This window comes from Protopterus annectens, chromosome 7.part0 (assembly GCF_019279795.1).
Source record: "Protopterus annectens isolate FY-2018-M chromosome 7.part0, PAN1.0, whole genome shotgun sequence".
In the NCBI taxonomy this organism is placed as follows: Eukaryota; Metazoa; Chordata; order Ceratodontiformes; family Protopteridae; genus Protopterus; species Protopterus annectens.
In genome coordinates this window covers 746,976,155-747,000,559 of record NC_056739.1, presented here as the reverse complement: position 1 = coordinate 747,000,559, position 24,405 = coordinate 746,976,155, and the positions used below count along the sequence as shown (strand labels likewise).

General features: G+C 44.5%; 1 protein-coding gene across 2 annotated transcripts in view; it reads right to left on the bottom strand.

Moving 5' to 3' along the window:
* Nucleotides 1–24,405, bottom strand: part of TMEM107 (transmembrane protein 107) — a gene marked incomplete at its 5' end in the record, with an annotated part of 310,992 nt that overhangs the window by 147,757 nt on the left and 138,830 nt on the right. Inside the window, 1 exon segment of one of the 2 annotated variants that reach the window (XM_044077281.1) lies at nt 12,936–13,032. Coding sequence (XP_043933216.1) covers nt 12,936–13,032 — 97 coding nt within the window. 2 annotated transcript variants of the gene reach the window in all.

The window sequence follows — 24,405 nt, the reverse complement described above, 5'->3', positions numbered from 1 at the left end:
AGGTGCTTCTCTTTGAGCCTTGGTCGGCGGTGTGAAAGTCAAGTCATTGTGATTGTCCCTGTGGAGCAGTAGAAGTCCCTGCGCCACCTCTCTGATTAGTCGGTTGCCATTGGCGTCCCCTGTAGGAGCCTCTGTATTGCCCTCTCCCTCAGGCACGCCTGTTTTTTCCCCTTTGAAACTTGTCAGTGTCTGGAAAGGACCAATTCTTAGAAGGCCAATTCCTGCTGAACCTTGGTGGCTGAACCTGGAGGAAATCTTTGACTGTTTGCACTGATTTAGCCTTTTCCTCAATTGATTTCAACACATCCTGAGCATTAGCACCAAATAGCTTGTGTTTTTCCAGAGGTGCATCTAGAAGCTTTACTTTAACATGATCTGGCAATGCCTGTTCTTTCAACCATGCATGTCACATGACGCCCCTGTCATAGCTGCCCTACATGAAGCTTCCAATGCATCATAACCACACTGAAGAAAATGATTGCTAACCTGCTGTGTATTATGAACCAAATTCTGCAAGGCCTTTCTATCTAAAGGCTCAGGAGAGGCTAACTTTTTCTGCAAACCATCCATCAATAAATCCTGATACTGAAACATATGAAAAAGGCAATTAAGGGCCCTCATGGCCAGTGTGGTTGAGGTATAAACTTTTTTGCCCCACCTTTCCAGGGACCTAGCTTCCCTGTCTGAGGGCAAAGGATTTTTGGTCATGTATGTGGCCACCCCTTTGGGCCCCTGGGAAATTGTTTCTAGATCAACAGAATGGGCCTTAAAGAAATGTTTATGAGTTTCAGGAACCCTGTAGTATCTGTTCGGCTTGACAGGAGCAGGGGGGAGAGAATCAGGAGAAGCACTCGAATCTGAGTACACATCATCCAGTACATCTAACACTGGAGGGATAGCTAAAGGCCTGTGTTGGGGAAGCTTAAGGAAGGTACGAAGCAGTTTCCTGGAGTCTGAGAATTTCTGGCCTTGCCACTGAAAATGCTCTCATGGAGTGGAGAACTTCCCCAAAAGAAATATCCTCAGGAGGAGAGGCAGAAGGAATAGATTCCTCCGCATCAGAATCCTTGTAGGCCTGGAAGGACTCTTCCTGGGTATCTGAGTGATCAGAGTCACCAGAGGCTTCATCAGAAGAAAGGGTGCCTGTATGCTCAACCCTGGGCCTTTTGTCCGAAGGTGGCTGAGAACCTCTGTCAGGATGGGCCTGGGAGCCTCTGATTAAGGAAATTAGATCTGCAGCTAAAGTCATGATTTGTTTATCAGTAGTGGGCTGAGGCAAAGATTTAGGAGGCTGAGACTTAGCCTGGCTGGAAGCCTTAGCACGTGTGTAGGCCTTGATAGACAGACATAGGGGGCCTATCCGCCCCACGTGCTGGAGTAACCTTGTCCACCGGTATGGTCTCAGGCAAATCTTGGGCTTCAGTTTCTGGAGGAAAATCAACAACCGGCACCGGCGTAGGCTCCGGGGCCGAAGTGATCGGTAAAGCGGTGTCGTCGGTCTGGAGCGGTGGAAAAACCGCCTTAGAAGAGACCGATGCACTCGCGGTAGTTTTTGGCGTGGTGTCGGTGGAAGTTGCGGGCCGAGGATGTCGGTCCCGGTCTTTCCGTTTTTTGGAAATATGTGGTGTCGGTTGTTCCGACGGCATGGTATAAGAGTATTTTTCGCCAAAAAAGTCTTCAGCAAACTCTGCCCGGCGCCCGAGTGTGCGCTTATTGAAGCAAGCACAGGCAGCACAGGCCGAGACGTCGTGGTCTGGGCCAAGGCAGGGAAGGCAGTAAGAATGGAAGTCCTTATGAGGTATTTGTTTACCACAAGACAAACAGTTAACTTTTTCAGTTTTTTCTGACATCGGCTGAGGCAAGAAAAGGTTCCCCAACGGGGTACTTAGCTTTTTGATGACTTCGGATATGTAAAACACAGGAGCTGACCAACCGGCACTTGTGAACTGCTTCTGCTTCGGGCACCGCACGGCAAGAAAGACTGAGGAAGATGGCGTCGGCTGATGCTTTTATACCCCAGCCGCTCTGACGTTGGGGAGGAGGCGACATCAGCCAACGCCGGACCCAGACTTTGGAATCCGGCTGCCTGAGGCAGGACAACCCATATGTAAGGACTGCAGTTGCATTCTTGAAGGACATCACTAGCATCACTGAAAAAACTATCACCATAAAAGCTACTGAGCGGTGCAGGCATCACTGAAAATTATAGCATCACCTACGCTACTGAGCAGTGCAGGCAACACTGAAAACACCAGTATCACTAACTCTAGTAAGCAGTGAAGTCATCAGTGAAAACTCTAGCATCACTCAGTGTATCGAGCAGGGCAGGTATCACAGAAAACACTAGCATCACTCACTCTATTCAGCAGTGCATGCATGACTGAAAAGCCTAGCATCGCCCACTCTGGTAGGCAATGCAGGCATTGCTGAAAACAATAGCATCACCCAAGTGAATACTACTGGCATCACCATCTCTAATGAGCACAGCAGGAATCTTTGAAAACACTAGCATCACCTACTCTACTGAGCAGTGCAGGCGTCAATGAAAACTTGAGCATTACCCACTCTATTGGGGTGTGCAAGTATCACTGAAAACCCGAGCATCACCCATTCTATTAAGCAGTGCAGGTATCAAGAAAACCTCAACACTGTCCAGTCTAGGTAGCAGTACAGGTCATCACTGAACACAATAGTATTACATGCTCTAGTGAGCAATGCAGGCATCAATGAAAGTATCACCCCACTCTAGAAAGCAGCTCTGGCATCACTGAAAAACTACCTTCATGCAGTCTAGTGAACAGTGCTGGCATCACTGAAAAACAATACCATCACCAACTCGTGAGGAGTTCAGGCATTGGTGAACACACTAGCATCACCCATTCTATTGTGTAACACTGATATCACAGAAAACACTAGCATCACCCATTGTAATGAGCACTGTAGGTATTAAAGAAAACTCTAGCATTAGCAAATCTAGTAAGCAGTGCAGGTATCACTGAAAATGCTAGCATCATCCACTCTAGTGAGGACTGCAGGCATCCCTGAAAACACTAGCATCATCAACTCTAGTTAGCAGTGCAGGTATCACCGAAAACATTAGCATCACCCATTCTAGTGAGCAGTACTGACATCGCAGAAAACACTAGCATTACCCATGCTAGTGAGCAGAGATGGCATCACTGGAAACATATCACCACGAAAGCTACGGAGTGTGCAGGCATCACTTAAAATGCTAGCATTACCTACTCTAGTGAGTAAAGCAGGCACTGAAAACTAGCATAAACAGTATATCGAGTACGGCAGGTAGCACTGAAAACACTAGCATCACTCACTCTATTAAGCAGTGCAGGTATCACTGAAAAGCCTAGCATCACCCACTCTAGTGGGCAGTCCAAGCATCACTGAAAAGCCTGGCATTACCCATTGTCTTGAGCACCCCATATATCACTGATAACACTAGCATCACACACTCTAGTCAGCAGTGCAGGCTTCATTGAAAAACCTAGCATCATCCACTCTACTGAGCAGTGCAGGTGTCAATGAAATCTCAAGCATCACCCGCTCTACTGAGCTGTGCGCATATCACTGAAAGCTCAAGCATCACTTGCTCAATGAAATAGTGTAGATATCAATGAAAATGCAAGCAATTCCCACTCTAGTGAGCAGTACAGGTAACACTGAACAGACTAGCATCACACTCTGCTGAGTAATGCAGGCATGAGTGAAAACTCTAGTATCACCCACTCTAGAAAGCAGTTCTGGCATCACTGAAAAACTATCTTCATGCATTCTAGTGAGCAGTGCAGGCATCAGTGAAAAGGTACAGTTTTGTACCTACCATAAATGTAGATGTTCGAGTGTATATATACTGCTGCAGTCATCACACTTGGGTTATCCAGCCATCAGGTGGTCCCACAGTCGGCCAAATCCCAAAGTCTTGGTCCAGCATCGGTTGTCATTGCTTCTTCCCTGACGTCAGTGCGACAGGGGTATAAAAGAGGCAGCCAATGCCATTTTCTTCAGTTTTTCTTGCCCCAGGTGCCCCCAACTAGGAAGGCAATCCAAATAACTATGCAAAAATACCTTAGTAGATAAACAATAGTACTAGCGGTTAGCAAATACACCATATAGACATGTATCCAATTGATTGATGCACATGGAGTTATAACTAACACCCTGGTATGTAGAGGGGATGGTGGGAGGGTAATCTGGACTGCAGCAGTATATACACTCCAACATCTACATTTATGGTAGGTACAAAACTGTACTATGTTCATCATGTTATACTGCTGCAGTCATCACACTTGGGTTGAATCCCAAAGCTATGGATGGGTGGCTGATACTAAACTGGGTTAGGCAAAGCTAGGATGCCCTGCAGAACTGCAGTGGCAAAACCAGCTCTGGTTTTTGAGTATAATGGAAGGTGGTAGTGCTTGGTAAAGGTGTGCACTGAACTCCAAGTAGCTGCCTCCAGAATGTCCTTGGTTGGAACCCCCCTGAGAAAGGCTGCTGAGGTTGCTGTAGCCCTGGTAGAATGGGACCTAATATTAACAGGCACTGCTTTCCCATGGTGAGAGTAGCAAAAGCGGATACAATGTGCTATCCATTTGGAGATGGTCTGTTTTGAAATGGCCTTTCCTTGTGAACTTGCAGCATAGGATACAAAGAGTTGGTCAGTTTTTCTGAAGGTCTTTGTCTTATCCAAATAGTAATGTGAATGTCCAAAGAGTGAAGGAGTTTTTCTCCTTTATTCTGGGGGTTTGGCTAGAAGGTGGGTAAATGAATGGCCTGATTCAAAGCCACACTGGATACTACCTTTGGCATAAAGGTAGAGTTAGTTCGTAAAGAGACTCTGTCCTGATGGAAAATGATGAAAGGTTCCACTGCTATGAGTGCCTGTAGTTCTGAGACCCTGCGTGCTGAGGTGATAGCCAGCAACAGAGCTGTTTTCCATGACAAGTATTGTAGTTCTGCTGAGAAGGCTGGTTCGAAAGGAGGCAGTGTTAATTTTTCTAAAACGAAGTTGAGGTCCCAAGCTGGCGTTGGGGGTTTTCTGGGGGGTCTTATATTTAGTCCCTTTGAGAAACTGCCTTAGTAAAGGATGTGAGAATATGGGAGGATCCATATTATATTGAGCTGAAATGGCCGAAGTATGGATCTTAATGGACGAGAAAGAAAGGCCTTTGTGTAGCATCTCAGTTAAGTATTGCAGTATTTGAGGAATGTTTGGTATTCCCAGGATTTTGGCCTTTAGCCTGGTGCCATGCACAAAATCTTTTCCATTTGTCTGAGTAAGTTTTTCTGGTGCTGGGCCTCCTGGCCTCCAAAATGACATTCAGGACGTCCTTTGAGAGAAGTGTTGATTGATAATTCTAGGTATTCTCCATGCAGCTAAATTTAAAGTCCTGAGCTGACTGTGAAGGATCTGAGAGTTTTGCTGAGTCAACAGAAGTGGGAATTGAGGTAAGATCCATGGAGGGTTGTGAGTCAAGTTCCTTAGCAATGGGTACCAGTGCTGACGTGGCCAGTACGGAGCAATGAGGATCATTTGTGGTCTCTCTGATCTGACTTTCAGTAATACCTTGGTCAATACAGGTAGTGGTGGGAAGGCATAGACCGTCAATGCTGTCCAACTGAATGATAGGGCGTCCACTTTCCAGGCTAGGGAATGATAAGTCCTTGTGCAAAATTTCTGTAGTTGGCAATTGTTGGGGGAGGTAAATAGATCTAAGTCTGGGCGTCCCCACCTTTGAGTTATCATTGAAAAGACTTGTGGGTGTAGTCTCCACTCGTGCGGATCTGCCATATTTCTGCTTAATTCGTCTGCCAATATGTTTTCCTTTCCTGGCAGGAATTGTGCTTACAGTTGTACTTGGTAAGTCAATGCTGTGTTCCACAAGGTCATTGCCTGTCTGCATAAAGGGTAGGAGTGTGTTCCTCCCTGTTTGTTTATGTACCACATAACTGTGGTGTTGTCTGTCCTTATTAGTAGTTGTCCTGGATGCAAGAGGTCCTTGAAGGCTGTCAGTGCGTTTTGCACAGCTAGCATCTCCTTTTGGTTGATGTGTAGATGCATTTGTTTTGCAGGCCATTTGCCCTGTATGCACTGTCCTGCCATGTGTGCTCCCCAGGCGTAGTCTGAAGAATCTGTAGTCATAGTTTGGTTTGCTGGAGGTAAGACAAAAGGAAGACCCTTGTTTATTTGACATGCTTGAGCCCACCATAGGAACTCTTTTTGAAGGCAAGGAATGAGAGGTGTACTTGTTTCGAGGCTGTGCCTGTGTTGAGTCCATACACTTTTCAGGTACCATTGTAATTTCCTCATATGCAGCTTTGCATATGGAACTAGTTGAATGCAGGATGCCATGAACCCCAATGCCTGCAGGATTTTCCTTGCAGTGAGCTGGGTAAAAGTTGCCATCTTTTTGAAGTATTGAGTCAGTTGTTTTTGTCTGGCATGAGGTAAGCCATCTGGGCGGTTGTATTTAAGCTGGCACCCAGGAATATTATCTCTTGTGAGGGTATTAGCTTTGACTTCTTTTTGTTTACTGTGTACCCAAGGCAACTTAGCAGCTTTGTTACAAATGCCAGATGCTGTAATAGAATGTCCTTGCTGTCCGCTTGGATCAGGCAGTCGTCCAGATATGGATAAATTTGTATTCCTCGTTGTCTGCAGTATGCAATTACTGATGCCAGGCATTTCGTAAATACTCTGGGCGCAGTAGATAAGCCAAAGGGCAATGCAGAGAGCTGATAATGCGCTGTACCTGCCAAAAATCTGAGGTATCTTCTGCAATCTTGTCTGATAGGGACATGCAGGTATGCCTCTGAGGTCCAACATTACCAGCCAAGACTCATTGCCCAGCATGGGAAAAAGCTGCTGTAGTGTGAGCATTTTGAATTTGGGTACCTCCAGGTATGTGTTTAGAATTGAGAGGTCTAAAATGGGTCTCCAGGCTTTGTCCTTTCTTGGTACCAGAAACAGTCTCAAGTAAAAACCTTGCACTTGCTCCTTTGTAGGTACCTTTTGAATTGCTTTCATATCCATGAGAGCTGAAATTTGCGTTTGCGCCTCTGCCCATTGGTTTGGTGGCAGATTTGGCATGCCTCTCATCCGTGGTAAAGTGTGAAAATGAAATCTGTAGCCTCGGTTAATAATATCCAGAACCCATTTGTCCTTTGTTATGATGCGCCAATTTTGTGGAAAGAGAGCCAGTCTTCCTCCCAAAGGTGCTGCCAGGGCAATTTTGCTTGGCAGGTGAAGAGGGAAGTTATTGTGTTTGTTTCCTGAAGGGTTGAGATCTTTCGTCTCCACCTCTTTGAGTCATTGTATGCCATTGTCTAGGCCTGAAAGAACCTTGTGGCTGGCCTCTGCCCCTTGGGCATCTGTACCTACCCCCTTTGGGGTCTGTCTGATGCAGGAAAGGACCAGTTTTTTGATGGCCAGTTTCTGCTGAAACGAGGAGGTTGTACCTGTAAAAAAATCTGACTGTCTGCATAGATTTTGCCTTTTCTTCCATTTTCTTTAAGACTTCCTTTGCTTTGACACCAAATAACACTTCTTTCTGCAATGGAGCATCCAATAACTTTGCTTTGACATGTTCTGGTAAGGCTTGCTCTTTTAGCCAAGCATGTCTACGAATTACAGATCCTGTGACAGCTGCTCTACATGAGGCTTCCAATGAATCAAAACCACACTGTAAGGTATGCTTTCCCACCTGTTCTGCTGCATGCAGCAAATCCTGCATCTCTTTGAAATCAGGCTGATCTGTCTGAGGGATCATTTTCTGCTTTAACTGTGTAATCAAGTACTGCTGGTATTTTAGCATGTGGAATTGGCAGTTTAAGGCCCTCATGGCCAAAGTGGCAGACGTATACACTTTCTTCCTCCATCTTTCTAATGCTCTGGAATCTCTTTCAGAAGGTAGTGGATTCTTAGCAGTAGAGGCCTTAACCCCTTTGGGACCCTGGGAAATGGTTTTGGGGTCTGCAACAGGGCTTTTATATAGAAACTTATGAGAATCAGGAACTCGGTAGTATCTGTCTGGTTTAGCTGGTGCAGGAGGTAAGGAGTCTGGGTTTAGACTAGATTCGGTGTAGACACCATCCAAAATGTCTAAAACTGGAGGAATTGCAAGGGGTCTATGCTGTGGAAGAAGAAGAAACAACTCACAGAGTCTTTTCTTAGAGTCAGAGTAATCTTGGCCTTCCCAGTGGAAGTGTTCCCTCATGGTGTGTAAAGTTTCTCCAAAAGAGTAGTCTTCAGGGGGGAGACAGAGGGAATGGACTCTTCAGCATCTGTCTTCATAAGGAGAGAAGGAATAATCCTGGTCCTCAGAGTTAGCGGAGGAAATGGATGCTTGGTCAGAGGAAGGACAATTTTCCTCCAGTCTAGGCCTTTTGTCAGGAGGGGGTTGTGAACCTCTGATAAGGGTAATTAAATCCTCAGCCATCTTGAGCATCTGTTTTTTAGGCATAGGGGCCTGTGGGGGGTCTGTGGACCCAGTTTCCTACTTTTAAGGGGTTTTTAAGTTTAGCGTACGACTTAATAGAAATAGCTGTCGGTTTGAAAACACCTTCAGAAACCGAAGGCCTGTTCAAAATCTTGGGATCACCGTCAGGGTTGGCGTCCGAGGGGTGAGATGGAACTGGCTCCTGAGGCCCAGCTGATTCGGTCTGGGAGGCTGTCAGAATTTCTAAATCAGCAGTAGTCAGGGGCTGCGTAGGCACCTCGCTGAATACCGGAGAACCGGTGGTAGGCCTTGCTGAGGCCTCCATATCTGGTCTTGGCCTTGGTTGCCTGTCCTTATCCTTGCGTTTTTTAGTCATTGCTGATGTCGGTTGCTCCGACATGCTATAGTTAAATTTTCTGCCAAAATAATGTTGGGCGAAATCTGCCCGACGCTTGATTGTACGTTTATTGAACCTAGCACAAAACCGACAACCAGAGACGTCGTGGTCTGGGCCTAGGCAAGGAATACAATAAGAATGAAAATCCTTATAAGGTATTTGCTTCCAACAAGAAATGCAATTATTAACTTTGTCTGACATCGGTCTGAGGCAAGAAAAGTTTCCCCAACGGGGTACTTAGCTTTAGAGAAGACTTCGGGCTGAAATTCGATTCGAAAAACTCAGGAGCTAGCCGACCGGCACTTGCGAACTGCTTCTGCTTCAGGCACCGCGCTGCAAGAAAGACTGAAGAAAATGGTGTCGGCTGCCTCTTTTATACCCCTGTCACACTGACGTCAGGGAAGAAGCGACGACAACCGACGCCGGACCAAGATTTTGGGATTCGGCCGACTGTGGGACCGCCTGACGGCAGGATAACCCAAGTGTGATGATTGCAGCAGTATAACACAATGAACATCACCATCATCCATTTTAGTGAGTAGCGCTGACATCACAGAAAACACCATGCTAGTGAGGAGTGCTGGCATTTCAGTTGCCAGGTCTGCTCACTAGCATGGCCGATGCTACTGTTTTCTGTAAACACCAGCATCTTCAACACTAGTGAGTAGAGCAGGCATCACTGAAAAACACTAACATAACACTCCAGGGACCCATGCAGACATTAGTGAAAACACTAGCATCACTCACTCTATTGAGCAGTGCAGGTATCACTGAAAACAGATCATCCATTCTACTCAGCAGTGCACATGTCACTGCAAATACTAGCATCACACAGTCTAGTGAACAGTGACTGTAAACACTAGCATCAAAGATAGTGAGCAGTGTAGGCATCACTGAAAACACCAGCATTACCCACTAGAGTGAGCACTGCAGGCATCACTGAAGACTCTAGCATCACCCACTGACTTGAGCAGGGCAGCTATCACTGAAAACACTAATATCACCCATTCTAGTGAGCAGTGGTGGCATCACTAAAACACTGGCATCACAAACTGCAGTATACAGTGCAGTTATCACTGAAAATTCTAGCATCACCCATTCAAGTGGGTAGTTCAGGCATCACTGAAAATTCTAGCTTCACCCACGCTACTGAGCAGTGGTGGTATCATTGAAACCACTAGCATCACCCACTCTAGTGAGCAGTGCTGGCATCACTAAAAACACTAGCATTGCCCACTCTAGTGAGCAGTCAAGTATCACTGAAAAGACTGGCATCGCCTATTGTGTGGAATAGTGCAGGTATCACTGAAACAGTAGCAGCACCCACTCTACTAAGCAGTGCAGGAATCATAGAAAATGCTAGCATAATCCAATCTCAGCAGTGCAGTCCTTACTCAAAACACTTGTATCATCCATTTTACTGAGCAGTGCAAGCATTAGTGATAACACCAGTATCACCCAGTCTAGTGAGCAGTTCTGGAATCACTGACAGCACTACCATCACATATTCTAGTAAGGAGTGCAGGCATCAATGAAAGCACAAGCATCACCCATTTTAGTCAGTAGTACTAAATTCACAGAAAACAGCAGCATCACCCATGCTAGTGAGCAGAGATGGCATCAATTAAAAAACTGGCATCACTCACTTTAGTGAGCAGTGCAGGTATCAATGAAAAACTAGCATCACTGACTTTAGTGACCAGTGCAGGCATCAACGAAAAAAACAGCATCACTTACTTTATTGAGCAGTGCAGGCATCACTGAAAACACTAGCATCACTCACTCTATTGAGCAGAGCAGGTATCAATGAAAACTCTAGCATCATCTACTGTATTGAGCTGTGCAGATATCACTGAAAACATCATCACCCACTCTAGTAAGCAGTTCTGGAATCACTGACAACTCTACCATTACCTTCTCTAGTGAGCAAAGCAGGCATCACTGAAAATACTAGCATAACCCACTCAAATCACTAGTACTGACATCACAGTAACATCCTCCATACTAGTAAGGAGTGCTGGCATCACAGAAAACACTAGCATCACCCACTCTAGTTAGTGGGGTAAGTGCCATTACTGAAAATAGCCATACTAGTGAACTGAGCTGGAATCACTGAAAGCACTAGCATCAGCTACTCTACTGAGCAGTGCATGCATTACTGAAAACCCCAGCATCACCCACTCTAGTGAGCAGTGGAGGCATCACTGAAAGCACTAGCATCACCCACTCTAGTGAGAAATGCAGGCATCACAGAAAACACTAGCATCACCCACTCTAAGGAGCAGTGCAGCTATTACAGAAAACACTAGCATCACCGATTCTAGGGACCAGTTCTGGCATCACTGAAAACATTAGCATCTCATCTAGTGGGCAGTTTGTGTACTACTGAAAACACTAGCATCACCCACTCTACTACAGGGGACCTTCTCCATCCAATTGCTGAAAGGGAAGCCACTGCTCCCTTCCTGGGTAGTGGACAGAGGCTTGGGAGGTCTGAGATTTGCCAGTTAGACACTAGTATCACAAACACGGAGTGGCTTCTGGCATGGCTGGTTGAGTCACATGACCAGTAGGCGCTTGAGTCACATGACCAGTAGGCGCTGATCATCATGCTGACAGAGGCAACGCTTGCACTCACTGTCAGCTATGCATTTGAGTACTGTGTGTTTGTGTGTGTGTGGTTTGGCCTCTGTGCTGGTTTGGCATCAGCCATGTAATCAACCTGCACATCACTCCCCATACCTTGTTTATAATCCTATCTTCCCCATCACCATCATGTAAGTGTCCATCAACTATTGCCCCCCCCACCTTTTGTGTCAATACTTCCCCTACTTGTTTGTATTTTATATTTGTGTGCATGTCCAACTTTCCCTTTTCCTTATGGCCCTCCTGCAACCATTCTTTACCACCTTTCAAAGCTACCTTCCTCTTTGTATATGAAAAATGAGAGCCTTTCCCACAAAGAGTACCATTCTTCTCCCCCATCCAGTTATTCCTTATGATCACCCTTGTGTGTTTTTCTCCCTTTTCTTGCTTTTTCTCTCCCTATTTACATTATGAACAACAGTGGCACTTTGCTGTGCTGGATCTGTTTGGTCTGTCTGTTACTATGTAAATGACAGCCATGACATACCTTAGTGTGTACTTGGGCATGTGTAAATCATAGAAATCACAGAAAGCTCAGTGTCTGCTTATATGCAACTTAAACCATACCTCCCTTTTTAAGAAGCAAAAGACCATTCATATCAAGGTTGAAGCTGTGGATGCCCATCCAACTATCTGATCCCTTTTTGTTATTTTCTGTGACCCTGACTATGCCAGTCATGTGCTCTTTCATAACATTTTTCCTAAAATGAGCCTGCATACAAACAAGTCCCCTCTAATGCAGTTCAACTAGTTTCCTACACGCACTGTTTTGTTATCGCACTATGCGAGTCCTTATATCAAAGCAGCTGTGGATCATGTGACACTACAGGATTCGTGAAATCTATAGCTATATGCAGCTGTGAAGTGCTCGTCATTGAATCCCGACCTAAAATTTCAAATCACCACCTCAAAGTCATTGAATCTGAAGGAATTCACTTTCATCAACTATGTGGCAACTCACCACAGCAAGGGGGAGATGGGGCTTTGTACTCTCCGCATACAATTTTGCTTGAATTCAAGTCAATAATTAATCTGGTTTACAGTAGTAAAATGTATTTCATTGCTCCCCAACATACTCAGAAAAAGTTTCATCTCTTCAAAAACAAGTTTATTGGGTTTTACTGTCAGTGTCTTTGCAGCTCAATACATTTTATGTATAAAATAATTATGTTTCCTTTTATATAATAAATTAATTTTCATCACTTCAACCTTCCTTGTTAGTACTGTAACTGTTTACAGGATATGAAATAATTTTCAATTTTATATAAAGTTCCAAGTTATTTTATAAATTACAGGTAAAACTGAACCATTTTATGTGTGGAGTATTGTTTATTATGAGCCTGCAAAGGTGAAACAAATGTCTGAAAGTGCTGAATGGGTGAACACATGATTCATCCACTCTCTATATATACAAACTTATGTAAAGTGAGGAACACTACCTGCAGAAGCTGAGAATGTACCAATACGTCCAGCATTCCCATTTATGCAAAACGAAGAAAGACAGACAGACAGATGCACTACAGTGAGCAGATATGGCTGGTCAAAAAGATAAGGAAAAATGCAACTGGGGCAGAACAGTAACCATGATATAGCATAAAATGGGCAACAAAAAACAGTGACACTCAAAATCATTTCAGGCACTATTCTGTCACATGGCTTTGGATCTTTCTAGCCTGTGCATTTCTGCAGACTGAAAAATGCAGCAGTCATCAAGTTCTGCTGTGATATATATATTAGACATACACCTACATCGAAAGTCCCTATCTATCCCTCTCCCCAAGAGTCTTCTATATTACACGTATACCCACGACACCCCTTCCCTCCTACCCTCTCCTCGCCCCAATTACCTCATCCCTTTTTAAACAAATCAGTAATTTAATTGAGCATCAACTACTCCAGCATTCCATTCATTTTGTCAGCAACCCTCTCTGCCTCTTAATGAAAAAGTAATTCCTTTTATCTAAAATGAAGACTGAAACATCAAAAGGCAGCTTCATCATGGCTACTCTCTCTCCTTTTTACTTCAGTTCCTTTATAATTCCCCATTATAATTTTGAACAATGATATTATATAATCTATGTTGTCCTTCAGTTACTTTATCTCATTACTTTTTACAACACTGTTCAAGTCCTGTGTGCACTCCAATTTTACTGTAATTGTTTTCTTTTTTACTATAACATGCATTGTGGCACTTTACCACATCTCAGAATCCAGAATCACTATATACATCTGGCAGTTGGTACAGAACGTTAAGACTGTGAGCTGTAGATCCTGTGGTACAGGGTTTGATTCCCACACCCTCAAAACAAACGGTATCAGAGCTAATAGATGAAAATCTCAATCACTTTTGGGTTATAGCTAATGACCACTAAGACTTATAAGGGTGCTAGTGGTTATTTGCTTAGTATACACCTATGAACCTCTACCCTTATTTGCCTACTCTGTGACAATGAGAAAGCCACTTAACCAGACATTGCTCCCAGGTCATCCCTGAAAAGGGACCATTTGTCCAGTGGGCCTACCTATGAAACAAACGTGTATTATTATTATTGTAATTTAATTCACAACTGTACAAGTTTGGGGATCCAAAGGGAACAGTAGCCAAAATTACACTGAGTGAGTCTCCATTGTACTTAAAGAGTAGGACAACCAAAATTAACTCCTTCAGAGCATGTCAGAGTAAAACCTCATGGACTTCTCATCCTGTGAGCATTACAGTTCATAGAAATGATCTTTAAAAATCATAGCAAAGTGTCAGAAAGATGAGCACTTTCTTAATTTTTCACACTAAGAGACATTTACATGTCAGATCACATAGACTTAGTGCAGGGAATCTTTCTATAGGCTGTTTGATTGTTTATTTAATAGGTCTAATATTAAGAAAAAAAATCTAGGAGGAACAAGGTTAAATAGGAGGGCCAGGATCACAATGTGATGCCTAAATCATAGCAGTCAAGAGGCATGCCACCCTGGAGCAAATCCAGCTTTAAGTAAGGTATCTCCCTTCTCTCCTGCAGGTATCCAGCTCGTTTGCTTTACACATTAGACTGAGCAGCAAGACAGTCACTCTGTTTTTCTTGAAATGGGTGCTAACTAATGTGGTGAGTTATATCCACAGCAAACCACATGAGTACTGACTAATGTGAATTAAATCCACAGCAAACCAGTCACAGTTTCTAGCTTGTTGCATGGTACTGCCCTGTGTGTTTCAAACAGAAGCTTTGCCATACCTAAAGGAGTCTCAGATATTTGGTGCCCAAGGCAGGGCATGTAACTGAATGAGGGAATATACCACTTGCTTTTAGATCTCTGCATGATGTGGTTTAGATTCCCTCTAGTTTGTTCAACCCCTCTGTATACATCATGAGTGAGAGAATAACTTGCAAACACATTTCTGTCTAGAGCATCTAGGAAGTTTGTAGGTTTATTAGAAAGGTTTAAGGATTTTATTGTTGCTTCAGTAATGAGTTAAAAAGCTGGCTCATTCTCAGAGACTAATAACTTTGTGGATGAAAAAAAGCATTTACTTTCAAACAATTCCTCCAGATTATATTAAAAGCTAAACACTTGGTTTTGTTCAGACGACTACCCGTGTTACCACCAAAAAAGTCCATTCTCTGGGCTAGAGTCTTTCAACAGTGTAATTACCTTACATTTGCAAATGAAGGCAGTTTCCTGGTCTGGTCACCATCTCATCTATAGCTGCCCTGAGATGCCCTCATTTAAGTCAACTAACTTTGGGATGATCCACTGCAAGGAACTGTACAATATTTCTAAAAGTTAACTAATACCTCTGTGAAGTAATTCCTTCTAAAATGCAGTGTGAAGGACTTTGAGCAGCCATGGTAGCTTATAATAAAGACTCAACTGATGATCTCTGTTTGGGTTCCTTTATACAGTTTGACAAATGTGAACCATGACCCTTGCAAAAGCAAGCCTAAACATACACAGTGGGGAACATATACATACTAAATAAGGGGGTACTGTGCCCAGCATGCTGTCCTTACTCAGAAGTACACTGATCCCAGAGGTGTGTGCATGTGCATTAAGTATATATATATATATATATATATATATATATATATATATATATATATACACACACACACACACACACATTTATATACACACTAAATCTGAGAGTGACGCACCATGGTGTGTTCCCCTTATTCTGAAATAAACCGAACCCAAAGTTTTATATATACATATATATATTTACATATACATATATGCTAAATATGTGGGTGCCACTCCTGCATTGCTCCCCTCCCCTTTCTGAAGTACACCAATTCCAAAGTTATATATACGAAATCTAGACTCAACCTTGACATGTTCCCCTTACTCTGCAGTGCACTGATCCCAGAGTTTCATATATATATATATGCGTGTGTGTGTGTCTACTTTGTTTCACTGAATTTGAATTCACCCTGACCAAATCGCTGAAAGCTCAAATTACTGAATTTGTATATTCCACTGTGTTATCACATTTATTTTACTATTCTCTGATGAATTTCTGTTCAACATTAAAGGAACAAAAGCTCTAAACATCTGTTCTGCCTCATTTTTTATTTCTTGTGGTACTGTAGAAGTTTTTGCAGTCATAAGTTTGTTTGTTTGCTCATTTTGGTTCTTTATCATTGATTACCTTCCGATTCAGTACTATGGAGAATGAAGCGAGTGGAGAACCAGGCTCTAGTAGCGAAGCTTTACTGGATTTAACATTGCATACGCTACCTGCTGAAAGTACAGTTTTGTACCTACCATAAATGTAGACGTCTGATAGGCATGCATCTGCAGTCCTTACAAATGGGTTGTCCTGTCGTCAGGCAGCCCTTCGGTCGGCCGGATTCCAAAGTCTGGGTCTGGCCTCGGCTGATGTCGCACTTCACCCGACGTCATAGCTGCAGTTATTCGGGTATAAAGGTATCAGCCGACGCCATCTTCCTCAGTGTTTCTTGCCCCAGATGCCAGGTGCCCTCTAGGAAGGCAAATTTGGATAATTGCAAAAGTTTCCAAATAAGAGAGAGCAAAATAAAAATAAACATGTATATACATATATACAAACAAATACACCATAATAGATTCCCCAGCTAGCTAAAAGAGGGGTAAATACCCTAGGAGTACCTCAGAGGGAAGGAGGGAGGGTAATCCTGACTGCAGATGCATGCCTATCGGACATCTACATTTATGGTAGGTACAAAACTGTACTATGTCCTTCAAGGATGCATCTGCAGTCCTTACAAATGGGTAGAATACCATAGCCAAACTGGGGGAGGAGGAGTAATTAGATTATGGTGTAGTTAAGATCCCTTGCAAAACAGCAGTGGCAAAACCTGCTCGGGATCTGGAGTATAAGGGTAAATTATAATGCTTGGCAAATGTATGCACGGAGCTCCAAGTAGCAGCCTCTAAAATGTCTTTGGTAGCCACTCCTCGTAAAAAGGCTGTGGTAGTGGCTGTAGCCCTTGTAGAGTGAGGTCTGATGTCTTCTGGAGTTTTCTTTCCATGGTAAGAGTAACAAAATCTAATGCAATTTCCTATCCACTTAGAGATTGTCTGTTTCGAAATTGCTTTTTCTTCCATTCCTGTTGCATATGCTACCAGCAGCTGGTCAGTTTTTCTATTATTCTTGGTCCTGTCCAGGTAGTAGCGTAATTGTCTATGTACATCCAAGGTATGCAGCAGTCTTTCTCCCCTGTTCTGTGGGTTGGGGAAGAATGTAGGCAGGTGGATAGCTTGGTTCAAAGATACCCTGGAGACCACCTTTGGCATAAAAGTAGGATTAGTTCTCATGGACACTATCTTGATGGAAAATCAGGAAGGGCTGTACTGCCATTAATGCCTGTAGTTCAGAAACCCTTCGTGCTGAAGTGATTGCAAGCAGGAAAGCAGTTTTCCATGATAAGTACTGTAATTCTGCTGTTGCTGCTGGCTCGAAAGGAGGTAGTGTCAATTTTTCTAGCACAAAGTTCAAGTCCCATGCCGGCAATGGTGGCTTTCTTGGTGGTTTTACATTTTTAATTCCTCTCAGAAACTGCCTGAGTAGAGGATGTGAGAAGACTGGAGGATCCAAGTTGTATTCTGCTGAAATTGCTGATGCATGAATCTTAATGGAAGAATAGGACAGGCCATTGTGGAAGAGCTCTGCCAAGTATTCCAGGATGTTAGCTATGCTCACCAGTGACACATTTTCTCCTTTTGCAGTACTCCAAATAAGATATCTTTTCCATTTTGCTGAATAATTTTTTCTTGTTGAGGGTCTGCGAGCCTCCAAGATAATGTCTTTAACCCTTTGAGATAATACTGGATTATTTGTTCTTAAGCAATGTTCCAGGCAGCCAGCTGCAGTGTTTTCAGGCTTGGATGCAGGGTTTTGAAGTTGTTCTGTGTTAGCAGTAAGGGAACTAGGGGCAGAGGCCATGTTTGTTCCCGAGACATACTCCTCAGTAATGGGTACCAATGTTGTCTTGGCCAGTCTGGAGCTATCAGGATGATCCTTGGACGGTCTTCTTTGATCTTCAGTAGCACCTTGTGCATCAAAGGAAGAGGTGGGAATGCATATGCTGTCAGGTTTTTCCAACTGAAAGATAGGGAGTCCACTTTCCAAGCAAGGGGGTGGTACGTCCTCGTGCAGAATTTCTTCAGTTGGTGATTGTGTGGGGATGCAAATAAGTCTATTTCTGGTAGTCCCCATTTTCCTGTAATGGTTTTGAAGATGTCCGGATGCAGCATCCATTCGTGGGCATCCGAGGTAGTTCTGCTTAGGATGTCTGCTAGAATATTTTCTTTTCCTGGCACAAAAATTGCTTGTAACTGAATGTTGAAGCTCAGGGCCACGTTCCATAGGTCCATTGCCATCCGGCATAGAGGGTATGAATGTGTGCATCCCTGCTTGTTGATGTACCACGTAACTGTGGTGTTGTCCGTCCTTATCAACAGTTGACCCTGTTGAAGGAATGGTCTGAATGTCTGGATTGCCAGTTTTACTGCCAGCATCTCTTTTTGATTTATGTGTAGGTGCAGCTGGTCTGGAGTCCATAAGCCTTGTATGCACTTGTCCAGCATGTGCGCCCCCCAACCGAGGTCTGAGGCGTCCGTTGTGATGGTCTGGCTTGGTTGAGTGCTGTGGAAGGGCAGCCCTTTGTTTGATTGACAGGCCTGAGCCCACCATTGGAATTCTTGTTTCAGGCATGGAATTATTGGAATTTGGGTTTCTAGGCTGTGCTTGTGCTGAGACCATAAATTCCTCAGGTACCACTGTAGTTTTCTCATGTGTAGTCTGGCATGTGGAAGCAATATTATGCAGGATGCCATGTAACCCAAGGCTTGCAGGACTTTTCTTGCTGTTAGCTGGTTCTGCTTTGTTAATGCCATGAAGTAGAGAGGGAGTTGCTCCTGTTTTTCTACTGTTAGGAATGCCATCTGCTTTGATGTGTCCAGCTCTGCACCCAAAAAGGTTATCCTTTGGGATGGTATCAGCCTTGACTTTTTTATATTGACTGTGTATCCCAGGGCTTGCAATAGATGAATGACCCTTTCCAAGTCCTTTGTTAGCTTGTTTTTGTTGTCCGCTTGTAACAGGCAGTCGTCCAGGTAAGGGTAAATTTGAATTCCCTGTAGCCTGCAATGAGCAATTACTGATGCCAGGCATTTCGTGAACACTCTGGGCGCAGTAGATAAGCCAAAGGGCAATGCTGAGAATTGATAATGCTCTGATCCTGCAAGAAATCTGAGGTATCTTCTGCAATTTGGTCTTATGGGGACGTGCAGGTATGCCTCCTTGAGATCTAGAGTTACCAGCCAAGACTCCTTGCCCAGCATGGGAAGAAGTTGCTGTAAGGTCAGCATTTTGAATTTTGGTACAATGAGGTATGTGTTTAAAGCAGACAGGTTGAGAATAGGTCTCCATTGGTTTTCTTTTCTTGGTACCAGGAAGTCTCTGGAGTAAAATCCTTGCCCTTGTTCCATAGATGGTACCCTTTCTACAGCTCTCATCCTTAGTAAGTGAGTTATTTGTTTTAGAACTTCTGTCTTCTGATTTGGAGGTAGGTTTGGCATTCCTCTCTTCCGTGGTAGAGTATGGAAGTGAAACCTGTAACCTTGGTCTATTGTCTGTAAAATCCATTTGTCTCCTGTGATGTAATTCCAGTTTACTGAAAATAAGGCTAGCTTCCCGCCTAAGGGTGCTTCTAGTTGTTCCCTGGTAGGCGGTGCCAGAGCCAAGTCACTGTGATTGTCCTGTGGTGGTGGCTGGATCTGTGGCTGTACCTCGCTGGTTGTTAGCCTGCCACTGACGTCCCCTGTAGGCACCTCTGGATTGACCCCTGCCTCTTGAGCGCCTATTCCTGCCTCTCTAAGCTCTGGGGGTGTCTGGAAAGGACCAATTCTTGGAAGGCCAGTTCCTGCTAAACCTTGGAGGCTGGACCTGCAAGAAATCCTTGACTGTCTGGACAGATTTCGCTTTCTCTTCCACCTTCTTGAGCACCTGTTGTGCAGGGGAGCCAAACAAATTGAGCTTATCCATGGGAGCATCTAGGAGCTTTGATTTGACATGGTCCGGTAAGGACTGCTCTTTTAACCATGCATGTCTTCTGATCACTGTACCAGTCATGGCTGATCTAAAGGAAGCCTCCAGTGCATCATAGCCGCATTTTAGAGAATGATTACTGACCTGCTGAATGTTGTGTACCATTTCCTGAACAGATTTTTTGTCTAATGGTTCATCCGAGGACAGATTTTTAGTTAACTGGTCTAACATAAATTCCTGATACTGAATCATGTGGAATTGACAGTTCAAGGCTCTAGCTGAAAGAGTAGCAGAAGTGTAAACTTTTTTACCCCATCTCTCTAAGGCCCTGGATTCCCTTTCAGAGGGGAGGGGGTTTTTGGCAGAGGTAGCTGCTACTGCCTTGGGTCCCTGGGAGATAGTTTCGGGATCTGCAAGAGGAGCCTTATACAAATGATAATGTGTGTCCGGGACCCTGTAGTACCTATCGGGCTTAGCAGGGGCCGGAGGAAGAGAATCAGGAGCAGTACAAGCATCATTAAATGCATCATCCACAACAGTAAGTACTGGAGAAATGGCTAAAGGCCTATGCTGTGGCAAATGCAGAAAGGTTCTAAGCCTTTTCCTAGAGTCTGTAAAATCCTGGCCCTGCCATTGAAATTGTTCCCTCATAGCATGCAAGGTTTCCCCAAAGGAAAATTCCTCAGGCGGAGAGGCAGAAGGAACGGACTCTTCTGCATCAGAGTCTTCATAAGGAGAAAAAGGGCCCTCTGGAGGGTTAGAATTATCTGATTCATCAGAGGAGTCATCTGTAGAAACTGGCTCAGGGGGCTCTGCTCTAGGCCTCTTCTCTGGAGGTGGGTGAGAGGCCCTGTCTGGGTGAGGTTGGGATCCCCGGATCAAAGAAATGAGATCCTCTGCAAGACTAAGCATTCGTGAACTAGAGCTAGGCCTGTGAGAGGGGGTCTTAGCAGGCACAGTTTTGGTAGATTTTGCTGCTTTAGCCCTGGCAAAGGCCTTAATCGACATGGATGCAGGTGGCCTAGCAGCTCCACGTGCAGGAGTAGAAATATCCAAAGGGATAGTATCAGATAAATCCTGAGAACCTGCAAGAGTGGGTGGTATTTCAGAAGCAGATTCCACCATGCTGGATGAGGCCTCGGTAGGAGGAACGCTTTCGGCCGAAGGAAGAACCGTGGACTCTGTTTCAGCCGAAACCGAGACTCTCGCGGTTGGCTTAACCGCGGTTTCGGCCGAAACCGCGGACCGCGAGTGTCGGTCCTTTTCCTTGCGTTTTTTCGATATTTGCGTAGTCGGAGGATCCGACGGCATAATGTAAGCAAAATCGAGAAAACTGTTCAGCAAATTCCGACCGGCGTCTAAGCGTCCGCCGGTTGAAAGAGGCACAGGCTAGACAAGCTGCTACGTCGTGGTCTGGGCCTAGACAAGGTAAGCAGTAAGAGTGGAAATCTTTATGAGGTATTTGTTTCCCACAAGTTAAACAGTTATTCACTTTTTCTGACATCGGCTGAGGCAAGAAAGAGTCCCCAACGGGGTACTTAGCTTTTTGAAGTCTTCGTAGTTTTTTGAAGTCTTCGGTAGTAATCTCTGGTTCTGACCGACCGGCACTTGCGAACAGCTTCTGCTTCGGGCGCCACGCGGCAAGAGAGACTGGGGAAGATGGCGTCGGCTGATACCTTTATACCCGAATAACTGCAGCTATGACGTCGGGTGAAGTGCGACATCAGCCGAGGCCAGACCCAGACTTTGGAATCCGGCCGACCGAAGGGCTGCCTGACGACAGGACAACCCATTTGTAAGGACTGCAGATGCATCCTTGAAGGACATCTTGCCAATTTAGTGCGGTCTTTAACAGATGCCACGAACTGCGCACAGGACATTTTGGATCACTGCAGTCAATTTCTCGGCAGACAGAGAAGCCTGCCTCTGACCCAGGTCTCTGGTCAGAACCAGCCTAATAATTCGACTAACAACCAGGATTTCTCTACACAGAATACTCAGCTAAGTAGAGTCTCTATACTACAGTTTGTTAACTCTGATGGTTAGCACAACCCTTTTTTGCATGATTCCAATTTGCTGCATTCTAATGAACCCCCGTCTGCTGTGAATGGAGTGACAGCTGTGGAGTCAATGTACATTTCCTCAATACTTGCTTACACCATGGAATCAGATTTTCTAAATTCCCCAATGGAACTACCAAAGATTCACCAATTTATACTGAGCTTGTTAAACTTTATAATGATACAGGATTAAATGCTCTGAGAATTTTAATCAAACATAACGAAGATAAGTTAAAATATTAAAGGGGGAAGTTGATGAACTCCACAATAAAATTTTGCAACACAGTGACTTTAATTTTTTCCGCCATCTATTTGATGGCATTTCGCCTAGAATAACGTGACACACTGCCACTCTAATTCACAGGAAAAGGAGCAAGTTGCATTGCGATTTACAACAATACTAGAATGGAGTTGCATACCTGTCCACAGCTGATAGAAGGGGGTTCAGACACGTCTCTCGGAATTACACTCAAGAGACTGGCCAGTTAACTTTTCAACCTACTTCTGTGCATCATGTTGCTCCATATACAGTTAATAATGTGGTTGAACCAGTCTAGCCACTACACCCTTCAGTTCTTCTTATCTCCTTACAACCTGAGAGGGGAACTCCATACCACCCTAACACAGTCCAATAACCGGCTGAATTACAGTTTTTTTTTTTTATCTCCAGCCCATTGGAGCCCACCCAACAATTTACAGACACCTGTGAGAAGGACTCGGGGAGGGGCAGAGGCCAATGGAGACTCCAGCGTACAGGGAGACCAATGCGCACCAGGAATGCCCGCAGGAGATAATTGACAATATTTAGTCTGAAAGGCAAACTATCTTATCTTGCCCTGTGTTCATTCTCAGTAATAAAACATTTTCTGATTCACACTTGCATCTCCTGAGCAAAGGTTTTACCTTTACACCTGCCTAGACGGCCAACTTGTCTGAGTTACTGCTGGAACTACAATTGTATTTAAGGAAATTTAACTTCAAAGGTTTGCACGCTAGTGATGACCCCAATGACTTCTCATCTGATTTGGAAAAAAAGACATACCCCGGGATTCATGAACCTTGCGCCAGGCGCCAGCATAGCGTCGGCGTTATAACGCCAAATATGGCTGCTTAGCGATTCAGGTATGAATGAATTCCACGTGCACTACCGGCGTGCGCTGGACCGTCTCCGCCCCCGGCGTAGGTATGCAAAACACACTGTGTGCGGTATTGCACCATGCAAATGAGGGCAAATAGCGATCCACGGCGGCGAGGCGTAAGGTAGGGCACGGCAATGTAAACCAAAAAAAAAACGGTTTACATTTACCCAAACATACCGGAGGAGTAATGGAAGGCTGTCAAAGTCAGGTATCATATAGGTGCAATATGCCAATGTGGAAAGGCACCGAGAATGTCCAAAGAAAATATGCACAAAATGTAAAAAATGACATAAATGGCACGTATGTAGAAAGAACAGCAGACCCCCGGGATATATGCACAGAAGTTGCAAAGCAATGAAATAATATGACAATGTCCTAAAAGAGCAGTAGAACACAAATCAGCTGCACAGCCACCACACACCATAGTATGTATGTAAAGCTGCAACCCCAGCGCAATGGTTGTCAAGGAGTGGTGGCGGTGTCCGCGCCGTAACCATGTATTAGTAGTCAATTCCATGCAAATGAGGCAGATAATAGTGAATCGCAAAACGGCGCGGCGTAAGGATGGAGCAAACGTCGAGCGGTACTACACCGAGGAGTGGCCTACACGAGATACATGTCAACCACAGAGGGTGTGCCACTGTAGGAGGAAGGATATTGGAGGTCAGCAAATCTGGGCTGTACAATGCACATCACAGCATCAGGACTGGCGTGTTAGGAAATAGATGCGCTGAGAGTACAGAATGCGCACAAATGCATGTGCACGAGGATGACTACGCTCCCTAAACCAGTCATGTGACGGCCTCACCGACAACAACCACGGATATAGGAAGGTAAAGCGGAGAATACGAGGAAATGCGAAGCAGTGTAAATGGATCCGTAATGAGCAATTAACACCAATCAATGCAGGAAGGGCAAACGCCGGCAGCTGATAACTCTGCATGCAGACTCCTGCATAATGGGAAAGGGAGGCATATGACTGCAAAGATAGTAGGGGATGTAGTAGAAATGCAAAGAGCAAAGAACCGAAATAGCACAGCCAAGTACAGAGGTAGCATAACTGCAGCTGCAGATAAAATGCATCATATGCCATGTGCCTGCAGGATGCAGTAATGTAAGATGCCAGGCGAAGGCAATGCAGGCAACTGTAATGTAACACTACAGGCAGACCTAATCCATGGAT